Raw genomic sequence first — 27,652 nt, 5'->3', positions numbered from 1 at the left:
ATTTTTAGTAGAGACAGGGTTTCTTCATGTTGGTCAGGCTGGACTCGAACTCCTGGACTCAAGTGATCCACCTGCCTCAGCCTCCCAAAGTGCTGGGATTACAGGTGTGAGACACCGTGCCCGGCCTCCATCACTGAGTATATGTATACAAATGACGCATTTTTTACTTTTACTTAGGAGGCTTAAAACACAATTATTCATTCAGTATGATTATAAAACAGAGTCTTTGTTAACTTCTGAACTTGGCAAAAACATTTTTTGTATTTTTATCTATAGCTCATGAATTTACGTATCAAAAAATGCGTTTTAGTTTAGGTAGCCCAAGCTGCCAATTGTTTGATATCATCATCCTCTTCTTCTGCCCTCCGGGAAGATGCTGGAACATAAAATAGATAAAAATTTGGAATTGGTGAGATTCACACTTTCAGCATAGAAAACAGGTATGAATTACATATAAAAATATGTTCAATATGAAATCAAAAACATGTGCTAAAAAGGATTGGCCTGGCTATCATTTTAGGCAACTCTCTGACCACATGTCGTTGAGTTGGGTAACAGACCTGCTCGGGATCGACGCGCAGTGGAGGACATGCCTGGTTTTCTATCTGGCTGTGCTGGGAGAGAAGAGGAAGGCACATTTGGAAGGCGGATATTTGTCATCTTCTTATTTAATTCCTCCTGTTCCAATTCTTCAAGTTCTGCCATCAACTCATCCTGAACACAGGAGAAAGGAAGAATTACGAAGTTAACGTTTCAAGACGTGGGTTTCCTCAAACACAATAACAAGAACATCTGCTACCCAATTGATATGTGAGAACCCAGTGAAATGGAATATTTATTTTAAAACTAAGTCTTTTTTGCAACACTGAGCAATGATTAGAAAATGAATATTCTGGGTTGTGCAAATTTGTTGTAGTTAATCTTCTAATACTTCAGTAAACAGCCATTCAAGTAATTTGTGCTAGCTGAATATATAACCTCCCCACAGTTTCTGGGAAATTTACACCTTGCCTGTCATCTTTCCAATGTGTTCTTTTCTACTGTTTAGAATCCACAAAATGTTAATTGGTGGAAATAAATGTTTTTCTTTGGGCGAATGCTGTAGAAAATAAAACAACAGGTATAGCAAAACCATAACGCACAGAGAGTAAAAAGAATCAAAGATACTATGGTTCTTTTATCAAATCACCAAAGCCAATATAAATTATGCTGTGCATCTGGGTTAAGAAAAGTTCAATTCAAGATAGGTATACCGTATTTCTTTCTTTTAGCAATAGTCTGAGAGAGTCTGATTTAATCTTAAACTATTCTCTGTTCCAAAAACTTTTGAGAGAAAAGGCTAGTTTGAGACCTTAAAGATGTAAGTCACCTTATGCCAATTCTGAGATGACTCAGATAGTTCAGATCTCACTGGCTCCATAAGTCCTCAAGCGGAGTCTAACCCCTCTCAGAGAGCGTTTGGGAGTCACAACTAAACTTGTCATTGACAGAATTATGAGGTCCTCACTATTAGAAATGACTTGGGACACCTTATATTCAAACAAGTAGATTTTTCTTTCATGGAAGAATAACAAATGAGAGAATCATTCATTCATTATTCAACAAATTTATTGAGCACTGACTCCTGGACAGGTTTTGAACCCAGTGCTGGGATGCAAAGTTGAATCAACACTCCCTATATTCAAGGAGCTTACACTCAAATGTGGGAGGAAAGCACATAAACAAATAATTATCCAATATTAATGTGAGTATTGTGGGGAAAGAGTAAAGGGGAATGGGTAATGTGGGGAAAGAGAGAAGATATTTAAGCCAAACACAACATTTGATTAAGCAGTGGGTATCAGAACTGCAGCAAACTAAAGATTGTCTGACCTCTATTAAATTCACCTCATAAAAAGAAAAGAAAATATGAAGGTGTATAGCATTGGGCCGTATGAAATAGCACAGTCAATATAGTGGTGTACTTGATGGATCTCCACAGGCTATATGAATAAAATGGCATCAGAATGAATACCCTGGTGTCCTATTTCTGCTCACAAAACAATTAGGGACAAATACCATAAATATAGTAACGGCAAAACAAGCTATCCTATGCCGAATGTATGCCCAGAATTGCCAATAATACGTCATCATTATCAACAGCAGCAGAAACATATTAATATTTTCTTTAGCAATATGTTAACAACTGAGCAATTGTCTCCTCCACCATTTTCATCTTTTAGGTACCAAACACTAAGACCATTGAGAAAAGAATTTTAGAACTTAAGATGTTTTGGAGATAATCCAGTGATCCAATAATCTTCATTATCATAGATAAGAAAACTAAGAGTCAGAAAAGTAAAAGGGACTTACACAAAGTTTTTAAAAAACGATAGAGCCCAGATGTCCACACAAGCCCAGAGTCCTTTCCACCATATCATAATGTACTCATTAGATGCTTATTAGTCTACATCAGGAGTTGAAAAACTTTTTCTGTAAAGGTCCAAATAATAATATTGCAGGCTTTGCAGGCTGCATGTTTTCTTCTACCCCATGGTCTCCTTTGTTGTCATCGTTTTCTACAACACTTTAAAATTGTGAAACCCATCCTGAGCTTATGGGATGTACAAAAACAGGTCATGGGAAGAATCTGGCCTGCAAGCCAAATTTTTGCTGACCCCTTGTCTACACCGTTTTTTTTTTGTTTTGTTTTTGTTTTTTTTTTGAGATGGAGTCTCGCTCTGTGGCCCAGGCTGGAGTGCAGTGGCCGGATCTCAGCTCACTGCAAGCTCCGCCTCCCGGGTTTACGCCATTCTCCTGCCTCAGCCTCCCGAGTAGCTGGGACTACAGGCGCCCGCCACCTCGCCCAGCTAGTTTTTTGTATTTTTTAGTAAAGACGGGGTTTCACCGTGTTAGCCAGGATGGTCTCGATCTCCTGACCTCGTGATCCGCCCATCTGGGCCTCCCAAAGTGCTGGGATTACAGGCTTGAGCCACCGCGCCCGGCCAATCTACACCATTTTTAAAAGGTGTTGATACCCCATTCTCATTTTTGGGGATTCCACGGAACCAGGTCTTACTTGCTAAACGTATTATTTTTAATACCACATATATGCAGGAAGTTGGATTCTTTGCCATGCTAATCCAAGCTTTGGAAATATTCCTAAGTAGTAATATCTGTAGTAGTCCCACTTGTGTGTGCTTTGAGCAGAACAATTGAAATTCACAGTGCAGACATCATCATTATAATTATAGTCTGTCTGTATTATTGGACTGATTAATCTAAATGGAATGTGTGTGTTAATAATGCCACTCCACATTTATTTGGTTTCATAGTCTGAGTAATAAACAGAGGCAGCCTAACCTCTAATTTAACAGCTACAGAGCATGATACGTCTGTTTCATGCAGAATGACAAAGTCTACTTTGTTTTACCCAGATGTGGGAGCACTCAGTTCCTCGTAATGGGGCTGTTTAGGCTTCAACCATTAAAAGTCACTAACTTTACATAATCACATGCTGTTCTTTCCTTAATAGCTGAAAACTTACCTAGGTGGCTGTTTGCCAAACTATATTAATCTTTCCTTTAAATCAGAGCTACTAACACTTTATTTTTCTCTTAAGGGAAGTACCTTTCTGACAAATATCACTTGTTCTTTCAGTAGTAAGGGAAGCTGCCTACTGTATACGACGGGAACCTACTCTTTACAGCAGCCACAATCCTGCATTCTTCATATTGGCTTACGTACCTCATCAAAGTCATCACCAAATCCAACCCGTTGAGAAAATGCTTCTGAGATTTCTTGGGCGATATCCTGTTGCTCTGTGATCTCTTGCATCAAATCATCTATTTTGTTCAGATCCCTGGGAAATCATATTTTGTTGAACATTTTAGAATTTTAACTTATGAGTTTAGATATAATCCTATATTTAAAAGGCAGTTCATTTAATATACGTTCTTAGTTATTTGAGTAGGATATATATTCCTGATGATATTTATAAACTTTAAAGATCACTTATATTCTTAAAACTTAAAAATCCATATATTACAAACATTAAGTAAATACCTATTACATTTGGAACTCACTAAAAATAAAAGTATTTTATAACTATCAGTATTTATAGACCCATTTTGAAATTTTGTCTGGTAGGGCATATGACAAATTTAAATACATGCTGCTGTGTATCCTACATGCTGCAGGAAACACTGCCACAGACCACCAGGACCACTGGAACCAAATGAGCTTTTGGCAGCTCTCAGGAGCCCCTATCTGACAGCAGCCCTTTGTTGAAGCTAAACGCTGGGTCTAGAGATCTATTTTCTGTAACACTTAGCAGCTCTGAGATCCTGGCTCCCTGAGGGTTTTCCCATAGCGGTGATGCCCTGAGAGGTTACTAAAGAGAGCAGGATTAAACTTATACAGCCCTCAGAAGAATCGGCAACTGCAGCAAATAAATCTAGGTAGCCACTGGCTCAGGATGGATAGCCGCTTTGAAGACATTTTCCAACACCTGAGCTTCACTGGCTGCTAAACACCCGCCTAAGCATCTCAGTGTCTACATGCCAGGTTCTGGAATGTTTCTAAAGTAGCTTGTCTCTGAATAATTCCTCCAACTCTGAAACTAGGCCAAACAGATTGGATATAAGAGAAGTAACAATGTCCCTCATTATTAAGTAGTCTAAATATCAAAAGTTTGATTCCCAGTGGAAGTAATTTTTTTGTGAGTTTCTCTGATTCTATAAGAGCTATTTTGACATATTTTCATGCAATAATCCAAAAGAATACTTTTACCTCCTTATGACCATCCCTTATCTCTAAACCTTATTATCCTATTTATAATAAATATAAAACAAATATATTTATTTCTAAAAGGAAATGTATCGCTAAACTTTGGGCCTGGGAACAAATTTTTCTCAAATGTAATACAATGGTATGATGCTGCCAAGCTGCCTGGAGAGAAAGGCTGATTTTGTAATACATTTTAGTATCCAAAAGCAGTAGAGAATTTTGACTGTGATAATGAATCTAATGTCTCCCTGAAGCTGTCAAAATGAAGGCTGATTGTTAATGAATTATTCAGAAAAGAAAATGTTGGCACGGTTGTCTTCACTGCCCCCAACTGCCACCTTTTTCACCTTTTCCCACTCTACGGAAATGTGTCTACATCTCTTAGGCACTCATTGCTCTTGTGCATCCTTGGCCCAGGTTCCACTATCATGTCCAGTATCAGGAAAGGATCAGGTCCCAGACATATTGCCCAGTGTGAATGTAAAGCAAATTGTGAATATTAATTATTGAGTGCTCACTTTGTGCCAGGAACTATACTAAGTGCATTATATCTAGTATCTCATCGAATCCCACAATAACCACGAGGTAAGTAAGTACTATTATCATCTCTAATTTACATATAAGGAAACTGAATAAGGTATAGTAATTTGCCCAAGGGATAGTCAGCAGTTGACCTGGGATTATAGCCCAGAAAATTTGACCCCGAAATCCATGCTCATGACTGTTCTTCTGTGTCAGTGGTTCTCAGACACTAGTTAGCATCAGAATCACATGGACCCAAACACTTTGCAAGTTCAAGGAGCCTGGGCATCTGTGTTCTCTTTATTTATTCTCCAGGTGATTCTGATTCCTTCCAAAGTTTGACAGCCACTATCCCATAGATCTAAAACCCTCACACAGGTTGAAATTGAAGCCTTTTTTAAACTGTAGAATTAAAATATTTAGAGGTACAGTTTCCAGCAATCATAAAGTAACCGGGAAACATTACAGGCAAAAATGAATGCCCTTTCTTTTTTCATGGTCTTTCTTGTTGTTGTTGCTATAACCTTTAATCTTTCTCTGAGACGTATTTTATTCAACATGTCAAAGAGCCTCAAATGAGTAAACCCATTCCTGCCAAAATCATCATATGGTTCCAAAAGTTCTTCCCAACACTGAGGGAATTTATGATTCAGAGGAAGACCAGAGTCACTCACATGTTTTCATGAACTGATTTCATCGCTTTTGCTGCAAAGCCCATGTTCCTCAACACCTCAGTGTTGGTGTGTGAGTTCTCCAGGGCTTCTCTCTGGAACTCAATGGTAGACAGTGTGCCATCAATCTGAGTGAGCTGTTTCTCGAACCTCTTCTTCCTCTTTAGTGCCTGTAATGCAGCTAAATAAGAGAGAAGCTATATTTATTAGGAAAGAGAAAGAGACACTAACTCAAGAGATGTTTGCTCAGCACCACTATGGACTTAGACCTGCTTGTACCTAAGGCCAATGAATATACCAAAATAAACCTGAGAAATGAATGACTCACATTGTCCTCTCAATTACCTACACCAACTAGTATCGTCTCCAATATTTTAATATTCTTTTCTTCCAAAGATCTGGCAAGTGTAAGCAGATGGAAAGTCAGTTTTCCTATTCCAAAACATATGCCATAGAAATGTTTTGTCAATGTCAGATTTTAGAAAAAGGATAAAAATATGAGTAAAAATCACTCAATAGAAAAGCAAACCTTTAGAGAATGTAAAGACCTTAATGACAGTTGATTCTAGCTCCATTTTCTTAAAGGCAAGTTCATTGAGACCAGAGAAGTGAAGTGACTTGCTTAAAGGAAGACAGTGGCAGCTGGAACAAGAACTTAGAATGCTGAGCTGTATGTCTTGGTCTGAAATTATTTTGAGATGGCTATTGAGGTTACATCTAACTGTGAGCATCCATGAATTCAGCACTGCTAGAGTTGTATTCAAGGATCAGATGGCACAATGGTGAGAGAAAAGAGCAGGGCCTTCAGAGAAATGATAACCAAATAATCTTCCCATTAACGTTTTAGTAAGATAACCTAACTTGCCTCACTCTGAAACCACGAAACAAGTAGAGCCCTCTTGACTGTGGCACCTTGGAAGGCAACCAAAAAAGGCCCTAAAATATATGTTTTCATAATGCATTTCAGAAGAGAGCACGAAAAGAGCAGCAGCAGAATGTTAATACGAAAATAAGTGATAATTAAATGGAATTGGCAAAAGAACTCAAATGGTTTTATGGTTGCAGTGTAAAGCAGGTAAGTTATCACAACAGAGATTTTGGAGAGAACTCTCTCTTCTGTTTTGGCCCACTTATACTTGTAATTGCAACAGATTTGATTGATTCATTCCAGTGCTTTTTCTACAGTGCACAAAGACTCATAGCCATTATACTTTCTTGGTGGATTTTTATTGTAATCAAGTATTACTCGCTATCCCATTCATTCTTTTTTGCCTTGAATTCCATTTTGTTTTATTAAGTTAATATGCCAGTTTTTTATTACAATTTGTCTGTAAAAATCTTTACATAGACCACTATTTCAAAATTGTTTTTATTCGATTTTATATACATATTAAAGACACCTATATTACTCTACATGAGTGTTTACTTTTTATGATTGTTTTTGACCCATTTAGATAGTCTCTGTTACTTAATGTAAGATTTTCACTCGGTCTTATTTATTGTAGTTAGTAACTGGTATGCCATCTAATACCATCTCTTTATTGTCATCTTTTTTGTGTTTTCTGTGTTATGCTTTTTGTTTTCTTTCTGCTTTCTTGTCTTTATATAGATTCATTAAATTTTCTTTGTTCATTTTTTCCCTTTAATTGTTGGACAATTGTATATACTGAATTTATTCTCTTAATGGATACCCTTAAGACACATATAATTAAACAAGTTTTCTTCTATGTTGAAAATTAATCAGTATCTCTAATTTATTGTTCCCAAATAAGATTCCCTTCCCACTCCAAACTCTGAAAGGTTTGACTGAAAGAATCTGCCATTTTATTAGTCCCTGATGATTCACAGAGTTTTTTTTTTTTTATTACACTTTCCAATGTTAAGGAAATCTTTCTTAACAATTGTCCTAAGCTTCATAGACACAATTTTAACAATCATTTATAAATTTCTTACTATTGCTTCTTGTATTCTATATTGTCCTCTTTCTTGGATTGCTTCTTTATTTTACTGGAGTAAAACTTACAGTATTACACTTTCCAGAAAAGGTGCATAGATATAAATTATTTGAATGCCTGTAAGTCTGAATATGTCTTTATTTTGCCTCAAACTTGAGTGACAGTTTGGATTTTTACAGAATGCTAGGTTCAAAATATTTCAAAAGATTATCTTTGAATAGCTAACTTTTTAAAAGCTTGATAATAAAATTATTCTCATCCCTTTGCAGATAATCTCTTTTCTTATTTCCTCTCCAAAAATGTTAAAGACTTTCTTTTACACTTTGGAGTTACAAAATTTAACCAGTATGCATCTAGGTATGTGTCTTTTGTTTTTTGCTTTTTCCAACTGAGCATTCAGTGAGTATTTTCAATCTGAAGACTCAAATCTTCCTTCAGCTTGAAAAAATTGTATCCTATTATTTTTTTATCACTCCTTTCTCCCCTGTATTTCTGTCTACTCTCTTCTGAAATTTCTATTATTTTTATTTAATTATATATATAATTACACACACACCCTGAAAACATTGTTTTCTCTCTTTTGAAATGCCATAATATAAGATGAACATTGTGTTCTTTGGCTCTATCCTATATATTTTTTGTTTTGACACATGGAGTCACTCTGTCACTCGGGCTGGATGCAGTGGTACAATCACAGCTCACTGCAGCCTTGAATTCCTGGCTCAAGCAATCCTCCTGCCTTAGCTTCCAGAGTAACTGCAACTACAGGCACATGTCACTATACCCAGCTATTTTTTTAATTTTTTTGTAGAGACAGGGTCTTGCTATACTGCCCAAGTTGGTTTCAAATTCCTGGCCTCAAGCAGTCCTACTCCCCTTGGCCTCCCAAAGTGTTGAGATTGCAGGTGTGAGCCACCACACCCAGCCCTCCTTGTCTTTTTGATCTATGTTCTGGGAGAATTCCTTGACTTTATTTTCAGATCACTAATTTAGTCTTCAGCAATATTCATTCTACTTTTTTACCTTTTTTAAAAAAAATTATGTTTCTAACTTCTAAAAACTTGTTCTTTAGTTGCTCATTTTTTAATGGCAGCCTATTCTTGTTTTATAGATGTAATTGCCTCTTTAATCTCCCTGAAGATACTAACACTAGTTTTATTTGTAACATATTTTATTTCTGACATTACCTCTGTTCTCCTGGGTTCCATTGTTTGTGTTGCTTATCTTGATTCTTCTCTTTCATGCAATTACCTTTCCTCAAAATTCTTCTGATCTATTATAGGTTCATATTTATAAATATTATGACAGACTGGAAGAGTTCATTTAAGTGGCTGTGCATCTTGTCGTTATGTGAGTGTTTCCCCACAAGGCCTCTCTCCTAAAGGGAAGGTTGCCCATAGCTCTTTGTAAGAAAAAGGTGGGGCAGGTACACAAGCAGAGGATTACTACGGTTACCAAAGAAAGGCTTGCCTCTAGGTATGGGACATCTTTATTTTTCTTATAAGTGGTGACAGTCCTTCCTCACCCCTTCCTGCCCACTGTGGAGGTTTGGGGATCCTCAAGCTCTGCTCCAACTCCCTCTCCAGGTATAACACCACAATTTAAGTTCTTGATGAACAGCACTTACATTTTTTCTTTTTTTTTTTCATTTTTTCCTTGTTATATACAAACTTTTTTATAGAAGAAAATTTGTTTAATCTGTCTTTTAGGAAAGAACTGAAATAATTTTGTAAGTCAAATGGCTTAAAGTCCTTTTTACAACATCACACTCAACAGAGGCTTACCAATGAAAAGAATAAAATACTTAGGAATACAGCTAAAGAGGGAGGTGAAAAATCGCTACAAGGAGAATGTATTAATCAATTCCCCTGCTGCTATAAGGACATACTTGAGATTGGGTAATTTATACAGGAAAGAGGTTTAATTGACTAGCAGTTCTGCAGGGCTGGGGAGGCCTCAGGAAACTTACAATCATGATGGAAGGGGAAACAAACACGTCCTTCTTCACATGGCAGCCCAAAGGAGAAGAATGAGAGCCTAGCAAAGGGGGAAGCACTTTATAAAACCATCAGATCTTGTGAGAACTAACTCACTATAATGAGAATAGGATGGAGGAAACCATCCACATGATTCAGTTATCTCAACCTGGTCCCTCATGACACATGGGGATTGTGGGGACTAGAATTCAAGATGAGATTTGGGTGGGGACACAGTCAAACCATATCATTCCACCCCGGCCCCTCCCAAATTTCATGTCCTCACATTTCAAAACACAATCATGCCCTTCCAACAGAACCCAAAGTCTTAATTCATTCCAGCATTAACTTAAAAGTCCAAGTCCAAAGTCTCATCTGAGACAAGGCAATCCCTTCTGCCTATGAGCCTCTAAAATCAAAAGCAAGTTCAATGGGTGTAGAAGCATTGGGTAAATACACCTGTTCCAAATGGGAGAAATTAGCCAAAACAAAGGGGCTACAGGCCCCATGCAAGTCCAAAATACAATAGTGCAGTCATTAAACCTTAAAGTTCCAAAACGACCTCTTTTGACTCCATGTCTCATATCAGGTTATGCTGATGCAAAAGGTGGTCTACCACAGCCTTGGGAAGCTCCGCCCCTGGAGCTTTACAGGGTATAGCCCCATTTCTGGCTGCCTTCACACCTGGCATTGAGTGTCTGCGTCTTTTCCAGGCACACAGTGCAAGCTGTTGATGGATCTATCATTCTGGGGTGTGGAGAATGATGACCCTGTTTTCAAAGCTCCACTAGACAGTGCCCTAGTGGGGACTCTGTGTGGGAGCTCCAGCCCCACATTTCCCTTCTGCACTGCCATAGCAGAGGTTCTCCATGAGGGCTCTGCCCCTGCAGCAAACTTCTCCCTGGACATCAGGTGTTTCCATACATCCTCTGAAACCTAGGCAGAGGTTCCCAAACCTCAATTCTTTACTTCTGCACACCTGCAGGCTCAACACCATGTGGAAGCTGCCAAGGCTTGGGGCTTGCACCCTCTGAAGCCATGGCCCAACCTGTACCTTGGGCCCTTTGATTCCCTTCCAGCCTCCTTGGCCCCTTTTAACTGGAGCAGCTGGGATGCAGGGCACCAAGTTCCTAGGCTGCACACAGCAGGGGGCCCTGGGTCAGGCTCAGGAAACCATTTTTCCCTCCTAGGCCTCCAGGCCTACGATGGGAGTGGCTGCCACAAAGGTGTCTGACATGCCCTGGAGACATTTTCACCATTGTCTTGGTGATTAACATGGGACTCCTCCTTACTTATGCACATCTCTGCAGCAAGCTTGAATTTCTCCTCAGAAAATGAGATTTTCTTTTCTATTACACCATCAGGCTGCAAATTTTCCAAACTTTTATGCTCTGCTTCCCTTTGAACACTTTGCCACTTAGAAATTCCCTCCACCAGATACTCTAAATCATGCTTTATGTGCATTATGTGATTTATCACATTTAATTCTCACAAGAATCCCAAGAGTAGATATTGGCCATTTTACAGAAATAAAATGAATAGATAGTAAGTGAATAAATTTGATAATTTTGCACATAGGACAAGGACAGCATGGTATAATGGAAAGAGTGTGGCCTTTCGACACCAGAGTGCAAATCCTTCTTCCATGACTTCACAGATGTGTGTTCTTGGGCAAGTCACATCCCTTCCTTGAGCTTTAGTTTGCTGTTCTGAAAATGGGGATTATATCAGGCTGGGTGATTATAAGAACTAGTGATAATTTATGGAAAACATCTTATACAGTCCCTGTGAATGGCAGGGATGTAGCAAGTAAATAAATAGTAGCAATTTATACAACATTCATAATTACTAAGGTTGCTTTTTTTTTTTAGACAGTCTCGCTCTGTCACCAGGCTAGAGTGCAGTGGTGCAATCTTGGCTCACTGCAACCTCTGACTCCCTGGTTCAAGCAATTCTCCTGCCTCAGTCTCCCAAGTAGCTGGGACTACAGGCATGCACCACTATGCCCAGCTACTTTTTTGTATTTTTAGTAGAGACGGGGTGTCACCGTGTTAGACAGGATGGTCTCGATCTCCTGACCTCGTGATTCACCTGCCTCGGCCTCCCAAAGTGCTGGGATTACAGGCGTGATCCACCGCGCCCAGCCCTGAGCTTGCATATCTTATTTCTGAGACTACCACATAACAAATTACCCATTTGTTTTACCATACCTCATCACAACAGAAACATAATATTACAAAACATTTCTACATTTCAATAGGTACAGCCAACATTATTATTCAGCAGAGTATCCTAAGACGCTAAACTGCAAATATACATCTCCACCCAACATACCTGGAAGTAGAATGTTCAGAGTGCATGTCCTCCCTATCTTGTCAGGCTGGTTCAGTATCTATACATATTTGGAACCGAACTGGTACCCATCGACCCTAAGACATCATATTTTGTTTTTTTGAGCAATTTTTTAAGTTCTCCATTTAAAAAATGTCATATTTCTTAGTAAAAATTAATTTTAGATAATCTTCTGAAAATCTAGAAAAGCAATTTGGTATAAAGGGTGGAGCTCTGAAGCTCTAGACCTATGTTTTAATTCTACCTAAACCACTTAATACCTGTGTGTAATAATCGTGATGCATGACCTGAACTCATCTTAAGTGATGTTCCCCCACCTGATTGACAAGAACAATAGTACCTAGAAGACAACGATAGAACATCATGCGCTAGAGTTGTTTACCTTCAAATCTAGGCTCCCTCATTCACATGTAAGACTATGTGGCTTTACATAAGTTGCTTACTGAAAAATGGAGATATAACTCATTTGGTTGTTGAGAAGTAAATGAAATAGCATTCATAAATTGTTTAGTGCAGTGGCACATAGTGAGTGATTACTAAATATTAGGGATCTTTATCATCATCATCATTTCCTTTGTAGGTTGTCAGAACCACATGGTGGGACTCTCATGGTATGACACTGAACCTCACTAATGACTAATGAAATTGTTAGTCATTAGTAATAATAAGTTCTGGTTTGGGCATAATTTTAAACACCGATGTTTAATATGGTTTCTGCTTTTCAAAATATTTTGGAAAAATTTTAAAATTCACCAACACTTGGGATCTCAATTTACACTGTAATTCCCATACCACACACTACATATTGGCCCAACCAGAGTCCCAAACTCAGAGGGAGCCAGGCAGGTAATGAAATTAAGTGAAGCATCTAGAAGGTCAGGGAAAAGGCCTTCTTTGTTTTCTCGCCTGTGAGAAAGAAAGAAAAAGAAATGTCTCTCTTCTATAAAAATAAAAACTAGTGCAATGGTGGCAATACAGAGCAACAGACACTGGGCTCAGTATAAGGGAGTCAAGAGGAAGAACTGGAGACCCCAGTGACCTGGGATCATAAACCTGATCTAACGGAAGCAGCACTGCTGGGATTCAGTGCCAGGCTGCCTTGTAGACCTGTAGTCCCAGCCTACCACATGTTCAAAAGAAGCAAGAAATCTGGATTTCCGTGCTAAATTCCCCAATTTTTACATGCTATTTTAAATTTTTCTAAAAACCTGTGTGAATGAAACCAGTAACTTCTGCATGGCTGGATTAAAGCCTAGTATACTTGACATTTACTGTGATTTCTGCCTGGCACGTTAAGCTTCTCCCAAACATTAAGACAGGAGGCTTTTGTTTCAAATAGCCAAGAAGTGTGAGTCTCTCAGTGAGCTGTTTCTTATATGAAATGATGATGCCACTGATACGTCATGAGCCGGACAGGACTTAACCTTGTTCCCTAATAAACAATTTGGGAAAGAAGCAACTGTATATTTTCAAAGGCATGCAACAAGTGCTGCAAATCAAGCATTATTCCTGATTTGGCCTAAAAGGACATTTTCAGAGCTGTGAAATTTAACCTGTATAGAAGGTGTAGTTCAATCTTCCAAACTCCTGTATGTGCTTTTAGGCAGCTGGTGAGACCTGGACAACATTCTTTCTAAGACAAAGGAATCTACTGTATTGCTCTGTGGTAGAGAAACAGCCAGGGTTTTTGTCTCCTTGCATAATAGTGATGTTCCTTCAGCAGTAGAGTTGCAAAACAATGTCCTTTATGTACTATTGCTAACAGGATACGTGAAGAGTCCTTACAGCAGCCCATTGGGGATTGGAACTAAAATGCAAAAATTACCCATTTGAACCAAAATTTAACTATTCCTATGCAACTCCACTATGCTGCCAAGGGAGGAAGGCTTTCAGTCACTTATGCCAAATAATTTCAACTAGCAGAAAAGAGTTTCAGTTTCATTGCTCATGTAATGTATAGGGCGTTTTGGTTTTAAAAGTCAACTTGTTCTTCATTCATTTGGGGTACATAAATGTCTGTATTGTTAATCCATTAGTCAGCACACAGGAAGAACCTTTTAGGAATCATTATATCTAGTGAACACAGACAAACCTGTTTTTGAAATATGAAACTGCATTACAATAGCTCTTCTCTGTCCCAGGAATGATCTCTAGAGAAGGCCTAAAAGATGAGGCTCTGAAGAGTAAGCCCAGATATGAGAATGTTTAAGAGACATGTCACACATAATTGCTTATGTCATTTTTTGCTTTTAACTGGGAAGGCTCGTGATCATGTTTTATTTGAGGAACTTTAGTGTAAGCCCTGTTCTTACCCATATACAAATCACCTCATTAATTAAACAATACCTTCTATTTATGGCAATTGTTTTGGTTTTCAAAAAGCTCAATCTGAATAAGCATCATCATAGACATTTCCCAAATGAAATAAAAACAAAATACATCTGCTCAGTGTTACAGGTTAGATTGAAAAGAACTGGGGGAATATTAGAAAATTTTAACACCCATGTGGCCAGAGGCGTCCTATTATGAATTTCACTGAACTTCTTTACTTTTAAAAAATACTCTGTATTCATTTATTTCAGTCACTTAACAAGCATGTATTAAAGATCTATGACATGTCTGGTACTGTGTTAGGCACTGGAGGGACAAAGAAATAAGGCTACAGTCTGAGAGAGAGACAAAATATGAAATGGGCAATCACCTATTCATCATTCAGCAAGCATTTATCCAGCACCTATTATGCTATAGGCACAGTTCCTAGGGATACTGACATGTGTAAGTTACATTCTTCACCTCAAGTAGTAGAGAAGATGTAGAGGATAATAAGAAGATAGATGTACAAGGTGCAATAGGTACGCAGAATAATTTACAGGCTCTCTTGGTAGGGTTAGGGAAGGCTTCGCAGAAATCGCTGTAGCAGTAACCTTGTTCAACAGGCCTTACTTGGTGAACAGTTCTATTTACATTACCGTTTCTTTTCATATATGGAAAGAAATATGGTTACATGTCTTCTATGTAGATAAAGTTCCCGGTGACTGTCTACATGTATACTCAACACACTGGTAAATAAAGAACATGAATGATAAAAAGGTATTACACAACAGGTTCCTTCCATCCCCCAACCCTTTCTCCTACTACAAATCTCATACCAATGAAAAGTTTCTGACTGAGATATATTAGAAATTAGGAACTATAAACCTTAAATATAGAGCACGTCTTCGTTTTAAAGATTTGCACTCCAGCTTGCCACAGCAGCTGAATCTTATATGTAACTTCCATATTTCTGGAGGTCTCATCAATATTAAATGTCACAGGGAGGGTAAATAGCAATCTAGAAGAAGACCAACACACAACAGTGATATATAGGATTATATAATGCTAAAGCAGATGCCTGAGAAAGCAGTAAAAAGGAATGAGATTTCAGAAAGTAAATAAGAGATATTATAAGGGCATTTGGAAGTTCAATATTGCTACAAGCAAGCTAGTAACTTTGGACTGAATTTCGTGTTTAAAAAAGGTGATTGATTAATACTATAAAGTATAAAAGAGGAGAAAAAATAAAAAAGGTGATTGATTAATACTATAAAGTATAAAAGATGATCAGTGCCCTCTCTCTTCTCCAGAGAGATAGCAAATGGGCAAAGGAAATTAAGGTTATTTTCCAGCAGAAATGATGCTCCTCATTCTAAAGAGCTTGAGGTTGTTTTTGAAGATGAGGCATTTCTCGCTACCAGGATATCATGCAAGAGAATATGAAAAAAGGTAAATCTGAGAAGGGAAGTTCATGATCTAAAAGTGCCTTGAGTTGTCAAAAAAGGAAGATATGCTTGCATAATAGACTTATTTTAAATACTCACTGAAATTCTCATCTCTTATAATTAATTGCTTCAGAAGTCAATTGCTGGGCAAGAGAAATTAACATGTTCGACGAACATACCAATACATTAATTAAAATCTATTTGATATTCTTTGTAAAAACCCAATTAATTGTTTGATACCAGTCAGAATATATAACTAATTGAATAAATGAGTTTTTTATTTGCTGCTAATGTTATTAATAACCCCACAAATTGGTAAACTTTGTGGGCCTGTTATCATCTAGAATATCTTTTAAGTATAAATATGAAACCAGCAAATTTTAACAGAAAAAAACCAGAAATAGCTGATTATGCTTAATTTTACAAAGTAGATGTGTGTACCTACAGATGTAATTTATTATATATAATATATATATTTAATATGGTTCTATTATCTACTTGTAAAAATGTATTCCTTAGTCATATGATGCAGCAATATTTCATAGTACTGTGCCTGTGGCTTGCAGGTGCTCTACCACCTGAAGTTCAAGAACCAGAAAACTGTATTCCTTTAGCCCCTTTCAGGTCTCACTGTCTGTGTTTCTATGACTATTCCTTTGAGACCCTAAGGTCAAAAAATCTTTAAAAATATATAGTTCCTCAAGTTGACTGTTAGTATTTGAAATTCTTTAAGAATAGATTCACCTTGAAATTGGTGATGAACTATACTATTCTTTAATGTTTTCAAATACAAGTAACACCAACAAATCAATATAGTTTTCATAAATAAACATTTTCAAACTGCTCACAAAATAATACAGCATAGGCTCTTATATATGGGGTCTTTGAAATACTTGCAAATTAATTGACCACGATTATAATTTTTTTCTACAGTTAACACAGTGGAAGTTTTGAGTTACAGTAATATCTTTGTTCCAACTCCAAGGTTATATTTGCTTTCACTTTATACATATTAAATATAGAGAAAGAAATGATAATGTAAATAGCACTGCTAAGCAAGCAAGGCCTGTTGAACGACGTTACCACTACAGCAAATGAGACGCGCCCAGTATGACTATGTAGCATATAACACCATGTGATAGAGCCAAAAAGATTCACTAAGACTTCATATTTAAATAAAGAATAAAATGTCCAAAGTGTTTGTTAAATATTTAGTTGCGTAATTTTACTCCTCCAAATTTCCATCTAGGCTAAACATACACATGTAAACTTTATTTCATTTAAGCGAGATAGTTGAAATTGAATTTTAATTTTTAAATCAAGAGTTTAACTTTTAATGCAAGGCTTCCCAACTGTTAACAGAAAATGACCTACTTTTCCTTGCCCGTAATTTTAAAATTACCATTCTCATTTGCTTGCTTTTTGGGGGCTTGTCTTGTTTTGCAAGTAGTGATTACAGTGTTGGTGTTTTAAGTCACTAGATTCGTACATTGGGGAAGAGATGATGGAGGCTGTGCAGAGCAATAGTAGTGGGGCCTTCTAGCTACCTGGAAATTCCTACAAATTAGAAATACCTGAAAAAAGGGCTTAGCAGTGCTTAGAAGAGCCATTGGTCTAGGTATAATAGCTCTTACTGCTTTAAACCATGATCTTAGAAGCTTTGGATAGGGTCCTAAATATTTCCAACAAGCAATTCCCTATCAGTACCAGCTGCTTGAAGAAAAGAATCAAAATGTCTAGTACAGGAAAAGTCAATTATTCAAAGAGTGGCATACTGTGTGTTTCATATTTAACCCAGACTTTTGTTTGTTTGGGTTTTTTAATTTTATTTTTTCTTCTTCTGCAAACTTTTAAACTAACTGTGTATTTGTTAAAACTTCTATCAAATGGCCGGGCGCAGTGGCTCACGCCTGTAATCCCAGCACTTTGGGAGGCTGAGGAGGGCAGATCATGAGGTCAGGAGATCGAGACCATCCTGGCTAACACGGTGAAACCCCATCTGTACTAAAAATATAAAAAATTAGCCAGGTGTGGCGGTGGGCGCCTGTAGTCCCAGCCACTCAGGAGGCTGAGGCAGGAGAATGGCGTGAACCCAGGAGGCAGAGCTTGCAGTGAGCTGAGATCACACCACTGCACTCCAGCCTGGGTGACAGAGCGAGACTCCGTCTCAAAAAAACAAAACAAAAAAAAAACGAAACTAGTTAAGTTTACTAAAACAGATTGAGAATGTGATATTTAAAAATAACATCATCTGTATATTTTAAGTTTTATGATAATTTTATTCCTTAAAAGTACAAACAGATTCACATGTACTTAGGCATAGTACAAAAAATGAATGCCAAAATAGATAATTCTTACCCATTCCAAAGCTGACCCCCAAAGCCAAACCTTATAATTTTTATTTAACTGAGTATTAGATCCCTTGTCTTACTTATCACTGGTTAGAGTATCTGGTACTTTTCTGTTATCTTAAAAAATCACCTGAAATAAGTAGTCCTAAATACCGAGAAATAAACTAGTTGTACTAAGCACATGTCTAGGTAAGCTCATAGTACTCTCTTGCCATAATTCCTTGAAACTGTGTAAATCCCATTACTTTGGCATAATCATGGTGTTAGTAATACCTTTTCTAACTTATTCTACTTTATTTTGGCTGACTCAATAAACTGCAAAATAGTATAAATGAAGGGAATTTTATTATTTGCTTGATGTAAATATTTCCCCAAATGTAGTGCTTTTCATCCTTGTGGAATTTAAATGAGTAATAATAATAAATGTTTAAATATTTACAATACTGCTCCAAATTCATGAAAAAAACTAGATGTAATGTTATATAACATAAGAAACAGTAGCAATTGCTCTTCTAGAAGTTGCTACAATCCATCAGCAAACTGTGTCACACACACTAAAAGCAAAATTCTAGAACAAAAATGCTCCAGTTTCTGAGGAGTTAGAAGATGATGATTACTCTAAGCCAATATGAGTTCACAGCTATGAAAAATACCAAAATAATTTCATAGGCTTCTTTTCTTTTGGTTGCTGGATACTGACTCAAGGAAAAACCGTAGACCATCCACTAGCCTCCAAACATTACACACTTCAAAATCACCCAGTCTTTGAATACCAAGATCCTGAACCTTATTCCAGATCCCTCCAGACAGAATCTCCTGGTGTGGCATTTTTTAAAAGCTCTCCAGAGAATCTGATGAAGGTAACATACTCTCAGTTCAGAAGCCAACATTTGTGAACCCCAGGTGCGTAAATACAGTTCAGTTTTAGGAATATTATTCACAAGGAATATTGAGGGCATTGCTGAATAAAAGAGAAAAAGCTGGAGAAATAAGATGATAAGGACTAGAAATGTGGGTCAGGTGTATTTATAGCTAGATGAACACCTGAATTCATTGAGTGTTGATCTGTCGAACTGGATTACGCCTTAGCTCTGGGGGTTCCCAAACCCTGGTTCGTGTCCTGTTGGGAACTGGGCTGCAAAGCAGGAAATGAGCGGCAGGCCAGCAAGCCTTACGGCCTGAGCTCCACGTTCTGTTACAAGAGCAGCGGCATTACATTCTCAAAGGAGCAGAACCCTATTGTGAACTGCGCATGCGAGCATCTAGGTTGTGCACTTCTTATGATAATCCAACACCTGACGATCTGAGGTGGAACAGTTTAATTCCAAAACCATCCCCTCTACCCCGAAACAGCCATGGATGAACTGTCTTCCATGAAACTGGTCCCTGGTGCCAAAAGGGTTGGGGACTGCCACCTCAGCTGATGAAACACGGTTGCTATCATGCAAAGGCCATCCTGAAATGCAGTCTTTGGTGGCATGCCAAGGCTCTGTCGTTGGTTCTGTTTTATTCAATGTTTTAACAACAACTTCCACAACAACAATAGAGGCTGCAGATCAAATTTGTGGCTAACTTAACTCAAAGAAATAGCTTGCATATAAGACAATAAAATTGGAATTAAAATCTTAATTCTAAAACAACTAAAAATAAGAGGATATTTAATAGAAATAAATGTCAAATACTAAATGCAGCTGAACATATTGATTTCCATGGGAGAGTAATTTGGCTGGGAGTTTTAACTCTTTCCACATCCAATGGGAAAAAAGCAAGTGACATGGGTATCTGAAAAATCATATTCAAATTGAGACTGTATTAACAGAACAAAAGACATAACAAGCCCAGGCCACTCTGTGCTGGCCAGTACCTAAGTGTGCAAGGGCAGTGTTGGTCTATATTGGATCCTTGCAACATCTCAGAGAAGAGAGGGAGGAGGTGGGAAAGCTCAGCGTTTAAAACAACAGCTTAAGTGAAGAGAGTCCCCGGGGCTAGGTGCCCATGTCTCAGGTTTCCCCACTGTGGGGTGAAAGCCCAAGTGGAGCCTCTGGTAAGGGAGGGAAATTAGGGATGAAGGTTGAGGGGAGGATCATGTTTCCACTGATCTATCTTTTCCAGGAGAGGGGTAGTTGATTGGGAGTAAGATCTGGCCTAGGTATTGGTTGTTAATGCCCCAGGGATAAGAGTTTTTTTTCATTCGTTGGTTTTTGTTTTGTTTTGCTTTTTTCCCCAGGCCCTAGAATACTGAGTATGGTACAAAATAATCAGACAATCAAAGGCACACAAAACAAGGTATTTTAATGCCTGGTTCTAATTTGAATACTGGATAAGTCTGAGACAGGGTAAAAGCCGTCTCTACTAAAAATACAAAAAAAAAAAAAAATAGCTGGGCATGGTGGCATGCACCTGTAGTCCCAGCTACTCAGGAGGCTGAGACAGGAGAATCACTTGAACCCAAGAGGCAGAGGTTGCAGTGAGCTGAGATCATGCCACTGTACTCCAGCCTGGTAGAACAAGACTCCGTCTCAAAAAGAATAAAAAAAAAAAAAGAGTAAGCAGAGGGAAAGGTGGAAAGATATTTCATCCAATTATCTGAGTGATGATGGAGGAAGGGAGAAACAATAAAAATGGGTGAGGAAGAAAACAGAATAAATAGAGAGTAATCCCTTCCAGTTTAACAGCTCATTGAATAATACTTCATAGATTCTCAAACTGGGGAGCAGTCATTGAGTTAATTGTTCAAAGTCCAGATTTCTGGACCCTATAATTAACCTACTAAATTAGAATCTTTAGTGAATACTTATGAGTGAAATATAGAAGGAATTCTGATGCAGGTGATCTGAGTACCACATTTTGAGAGACTGTCTTAAGAATGGAGGTTACTAGGTAAGTTATATCTCCCAAGGGAACTTCCATCAATCTCTTGCAGTCTATGGCTGTGTTGTTTAACCTGAGCCATGGTTTTGTTATCACTAGTTTGACATTCAACTAACTAGCTGACTCTCTTTACACAGATGTCCTTCTGATCTGCAGTGTCTGAGGACTGCAGAGTTGAGTTCTATGACAACTATAATAAAAAGCAAAATTAAGAGACTGAGGAGGTTCTTCCCACGAGCTAAAAGTAGGATTGTGCACACTCCTTCTCTCCAAAGAAGATCAAGTCCACATCACGATTCTGAAAGCAAATTCATCCTTACCAATACAGCTCAGGCTTCAAAGTGAGAGCGCTTATTCAATAGAGGACTCTGTCCTGGAGACTCACTTCACCAAAGGGACACCTGATGAAGAGATAGAACAGCCTCCGAACCCAATTTTCACTGGAATCGTGTGTAATGACACTGAGTAGAGGTTTTGGCCAAATTTGCTTTCTCTCCATCTCAACCCTTAATCCTAATCAGCCCACAAATAATGCCAGACTAGATCCACTCATTTTCACATAGTTACATATTTGAAGTTGCTGCTAAGTCTGGGATAAGGCAAGCAACAGAGCTAGGACTAGGATGAGAGGGAAAAAGAGGCATGTAGGGTGCAAACTACAAGGAGGCACTCACTCTCAGGGTCACACAATTGTGTCCTAGGCATCTCACCTGCCTCATCCTTGACCTGCCCCTAGTGAGAAAACCTCAGCACGGTAAGGGGTCATTGAGAGGGTGGAAAAGGTAGGCAAGGAACAGGAGACTTGAAGAATTGATTGCTGTCATCAAATATGTGAAAGGCCTTCATAGGACAGATGAAGTAGATTTATTTGATGGTATTCCAGAAGACAAAATGTGGCCAAAAACTGGGCCAAGTACAGCTTTTTAAAATATAATTAGTTTATACCAAGAGCTAATGTTTCTAAAGCACTGCACTAAATGCTTTACCCAATAATGTCATTCATCCCCACAACTCCAAGGATTTATGTCATCGTTGCCATTATGCAGATAAGGAAACAGGATTAGACAAGCCAAATTATTGGTCTAGGGTCATTGAGCTACTAACTGGCCAGGCAGGGATGGAAATCAAACGTAAGACTTTATTTGGCTGTCTGCTTTGAAGCCCAGGCTCTTAACTACAACACCAAGATACTTTCTATTAAATGTGTAAAAAAAATAGATAGGGATATTATATTTAAGCGAAAAATAAATAAATAAATAAATAAAGTTGGAATAGTGACCTGTAAGGTGTGTATTGCCAGATCAGTGTGATCAGTGTGGCAGGAGAGTTCTACAGTGTGCTGAGATATTGATACCCTTTAGACCCTGAGGTCAGAAGCACTGGTATAGCAACAGATCTTGTTTTTCCACCTCATTAACATTCCTATGGATTTAGGCTCCCCATCCTTAACCCTGGCCCACAGGTCAGAATCAGGTGGGGGCCCTTTAAAAAAAAATAGATGCCTGATCCCCACTCCAGTCAATTATATCAGAATAAATGGGGGTGGGCCCCATGCATCCAGGTGACTTTAAGATACAGTGCTCAGAAGAAGTAGAACAAAAATTAAATAATATATTAAAAGTTTGCTTTTCCACAAAGTAGATTGCTACCTATAAAGCAAGAATTATAGCATAGTAATCTAAATAAACTGCATTCAAGAATCTCTGGCCTCCTAGAGTTTTTAACCAAATTATAACTCAAGCTCCAACTGTTACTCTTTTGGATCAACAGAGCCTTGGATAGTAAGTGTTGCAAAATCAATTTGTTCATGTTTACTCAGGTTCTTTTTGGTAGATGATGATGGTAACTGCCAAATAAATTTGAAGGGAGAAGAATTAGCTACCCCTGTACTACCTTGCTATGAGTTGTAATGAAAGCAAATTTCAGACTAAATTCTGCATACACATTATTAAACAAACATACACTGGCAAGCATATAACAATAATTTGCCAACCTGTCCCATAAGCTCAATGAAGTCCCAACTCTAGGTACTTTTAGGTGCTCCCATTCACCCTGCATGAAAGGCTCACTGAGGAAGACAGCAACATTCCCTGGTAGGTGCTGTGCCCTGTTAGAGGTGCACTCCATCAGAAACCCACCTAAACTAAAGACTGAACACTGCACTGATTTGAGATCTAGTTTCAGGCACCATTCTAGTGTTAAGTTAATTATACACCTAGTAGATTCACGTCCTGTTTATACCTGGGGGTGGGGTGGCGAGGGTATTGGAAGTGTCTCTAAACTGTTTTAGCAATCCACATATTTAAAATACCTAGAATTTCACCAGTGAGGCCAGGCCCAGTGGCTCTTGTCAGCAATTTGGGAGGCTGAGGTAGGAGAATTGTTTGAGCCCAGGAGTTTGAAACCAGCCTGGGCAACATAGGGAGACCTCACCTATACAAAAAAAAAAAAAAAAAATTAAATAGCTGGGTGTGGTAGTGCATGCCTGTGGTGCTAGCTACTCAGAAAGCTGAGGTGGAAGGATCAATTGGGTCCCGGAGGTCAAGGCTGCAGTGAGCCCTGATCACACCACTGCAACCCACCCTAAGTGACAAAGTGAGACTCTGTCTCAAAAAAAATTCACCAGTGAGATCCCATTTCTAACATTTATCTATTTACTTATTATTTATTTATTTGTTTACTGAGACATAGTCTGACTCTGTCGCCCAGGCTGGAGTGCAATGGTGCCGTCTCTGCTCACTGCAACCTCCACCTCCCAGGTTTAAGCAATTCTTTTGCCTCAGCCTCTCAAGCAGCTGGGATTACAGACATGCGCGACCACATCCGGCTAATTTTGTACTTTTAGTAGAGATGGGGTTTCACCATGTTGGCCAGCCTGGTCTCAAACTCCTGACCTCAAGTAATGTGCCCACCTCAGCCCCTCAGAGTGCTGAGATTACAGGAATGAGCCACCATGTCCCGCCCCATTTCTAACATTTATTATGCTAATTAAAAGTTTTTCATTTTACCAGTCAAACTCATTTTTGACATTTAGAATGCTGTCAAAGCTTCTGTTGTTGTAGAGAAATTGATCTTTGAAGAATCTGAAGTGACTAGGAGTGTGGCCTTCTCTGGTATAATGCTAGCTGGCCATTCAGAGAATACATTAGCTGACCAGCTATCTCTAATAATAAAACTTCAATTGCACATAAATTATGTCACCCTGATTATCATTTAAATTACAGCCATTCTAACAACGGCATTGTGTCACACAGGGACCATTTAGTACTAAGTATATCAGGTTTTATTTTACTATTTTATATCACTTGGTGGCTAATAGAAGACAGTAACTGTGTATGCAAAGTTATGAAGTATATGAAGTTATCCGGTTTATTTGGAAGGTACTGATACTGAGCGTGTTACCAATGCATGGGCCTAAGATTGAATTCTTTCCATAGCTTACATTACAGATGACCTCATGCTAATCAGCCTCTTCTTACTCCTAGAGTCACTCTAGAAGCTCTGGGAGTTTCCAGACACTAACACCAGTGAAGCTTCCGAGGACAAAGTTAATGACTTTTCTATTAAAAATTAGGGCTGGGCGCAGTGGCTCACACCTGTAATCCCAGCACTTTGGGAGACAGAGACAGGAGAATCACTTGAGGTCCAGAGTCTGAGACCAGCTTGGCCAACATGGTGAAACCCCATCTCTATTAAAAATACAAAATTTAGCTGGGCGTGGTGGTGCACGCCTGTAATCCCAGCTCCTTGGGAAGCTGAGGCAGGAGAATCACTTGAAGCCAGGAGGTGGAAGCTGCAGTGACCTGAGATCGTGCCACTGTACTACAGCCTGGGCAACAGAGTAAGATCGTGTCTCAAAAAAAAAAGAAAAAAAAAACCAAGTTATGTGCTCTTCATACTTGCATCTATAACTTTCTTGATTTAAGGAAGTTAGATTGATAGTCTTAGTTAGCACTGTCTTTAAATTTTTTGTCTTTATTCATAAAGTCAAACTGAGATCATTTTTTGTGCATTGCCAATTGAAGGGTACTTCTGAAAAAAAAAAAATCAATAAAACCCATATTATTTTGCACTCTATCTTTGAAAGCAAATTTACATTTTTACCACTTCCTAAAAGGAAATGGTCAATTTTTCAGATTTTTAAAACCAACGTTGGCCAGGCGCTGTGGCTCATGCTTGTAATCCTAGCCCTTTGAGAGGCCAAGGTAGGTGGATCACCTGAGGTCGGGAGTTCGAGACCCATCTCACCAACACGGAGAAAACCTGTCTCTACTAATTTCATATTTATAAAAATATAAAATTAGCTGGGTGTGGTGGCACATGTCTGTAATCTCAGCTACTCGGAAGGCTGAGGCAGGAGAATCGCTTGAACCTGGGAGGCAGAGGTTGCGGTGCGCTGAGATCACGCCATTGCACTCCAGCCTGGGCAACAAGAGTTAAACTCTGTCTCAAAACAACAACCACCACCAATATTTGCTGAGCAACCATGGTAGACAAAGCTATACACAGATCCAAATAGATGGCAAAGGGAAGAAAGCCCTTGACAGACACTAAACAAATGTCAGAGTGTGTATCAAACTGAAGAGGAAGGGCCAAGTTACAAAATGACCAACAACATTTTTAGCAAGCCATAATGACATGGTCTTTCTTTAGAAATTGCCATTGAATAACTTCCCAGAATATTTTCAGACACAAAGTAAAAGTAGAAATCAGTACTTACCTCTAAAACAGGCTAGAATATGGGCAAAAGTTATACGCAATAAAACAGCCTTTTTATTGTTGGTAGTAAGTAGGCATAAATTCAGCTGTCACACTTTTACGGGAAGAGGCAGAGTTCTCAAGGTCAGCTCCTTGAGACATCCTTCCTTTCCTGCATTAAACAGTGGCAGCATCCTGTAGCCAAATCCTTGAGCCAAAATCTTCCCAAGGTTTCATTATGACTAAAGAAGCCCAACTTGAGGATGCAAATATTTGGGTTTGGTGGTAAGCAGAGTCCTATATTGCCACTTCCTTTTCTGGGTCTGCCATTAACCTGTATTACAAGTGCAAATCACTTCAACTTCTCACTGAGTTTTTATCTGTGCCACAGGTGCTGTTTGGTGGTATTCCTATAGAAGGAGCTGTATACTGAAGCAATCAATTAACTCTGGCAAAGAACAGGTGTTCGAGGTGCAACAGGAACATTAAGAATTATTATTAACTCAAAGTCCCTGGTGTGTGCCAAAAGTCAGTGATAGGAAATTTAATATTTAATTCCTCTTTTTTTTTTTAAGACTTCAACTGCCGAACATCCAACTAAAGCTTTCCACAGCTGAAGAGCAAGGTAAACCACAATGCGCTAGAATATGCTTTGCTGAAGATTTACGTGCAAGTTAAAATGTGTAATTTAATATACAAACATACAGCAGAAAACTTGATAGTTAGTGTTGGAGTCAGCAAGGCTGGCCTAGAAAAAGCTGAACCAGGAGCAAAATTTACAGGGGTGCAAAAACACTCAGTAATCAAGACAGATAATATTTTAATGCAATATTTTTAAAATTCAAAATTAATATTAAAAAATCCACGATGAACAAATCATCACATTATAAAAAATAATTTTAAATAAAGAAGTGTTGTACATAACAATATAAGACCTAGAGGCAAATTAAAAAAAAATACCAATCCTATCTTTATTTAAAATTTTGATATTTTCTTCATCATTTCTTTCTTGGCATTGGTTCTGAGTCCTTTAGGTATTGCATTAAAGTATTGTTCATCTTGATTACTGGGATTTTTAGCGGCCGCTTACATTTTGCCATAAGTGCCAGCGTCTAGCTCAGCTCACCCTAGTCAGGGCCCTAAGAGTCAGTACCAGTCCCAAGAAAAGACTGCAAGAGCAAACCCGGCCATCTGGGGACCTCAGTGGTGTGGGCCGATTGTCCCCAAGGGAAGGGCTAAAGGCAGATGGGCTCCTGCCTGTGGGCCAGATCCCAGCCTACCTCGCTTATTCTGCGTGCCGTGCTTCTTGGCCAGGGCGATTTCTCTTTGGATTCGATTTTCCAGGTACTCTTGTTTCTTGCCCAGCATCTCCTCAGTCTCCCGAAGTCGGGCCAGGGCCTCCTGGGGACTGGGAGCGGCTCGGCTCTTAGAAGAGCCGCCCCCTTTAAAGAACTTGCCCAACTTGCTCATTGCTGTGGAGTTGGGAGGGAGAGCGATCCCGGGGACTTGTCGGGAGCTCCCCCGGGCCGTGCCGAGGGGACAGGTGAGCAAAGCAGTCCTCTCGGGGACCCAGACCGGAAAGGCGGCGCTCCTGGGAATCAACAAGTCGTCCTGGACAGGTGACACACACTCCAGGGCATTTCCTGGCTGCCAACTCGGCCCCGCCCCGCGGCACAGCGGCTGGGCGGGGAGGGCACCGCTGGGACGTCGGCTGGCCGGCGCCACCCGGCC

At 38.9% G+C, this 27,652-nt stretch overlaps 1 protein-coding gene across 1 annotated transcript; it reads right to left on the bottom strand.

Annotated features, from left to right (window-relative positions):
* CHMP4C (charged multivesicular body protein 4C) lies at nucleotides 1-27,578 on the bottom strand. The gene is given in 5 exon segments (NM_001193985.1): nucleotides 1-376; nucleotides 561-714; nucleotides 3,727-3,841; nucleotides 5,964-6,141; nucleotides 27,202-27,578. Coding segments are annotated over 5 exon segments (702 nt in total). The 5' UTR covers nucleotides 27,392-27,578; the 3' UTR covers nucleotides 1-311.
* Nucleotides 27,579-27,652: the final 74 nt, after the last annotated feature.

The sequence above is a fragment of the Macaca mulatta genome, chromosome 8, assembly GCF_049350105.2.
Source record: "Macaca mulatta isolate MMU2019108-1 chromosome 8, T2T-MMU8v2.0, whole genome shotgun sequence".
In the NCBI taxonomy this organism is placed as follows: domain Eukaryota; kingdom Metazoa; phylum Chordata; class Mammalia; order Primates; family Cercopithecidae; genus Macaca; species Macaca mulatta.
The sequence above is the reverse complement of the archived record's forward strand: the minus strand, read 5'-3'. Positions and strand labels throughout refer to the sequence as shown.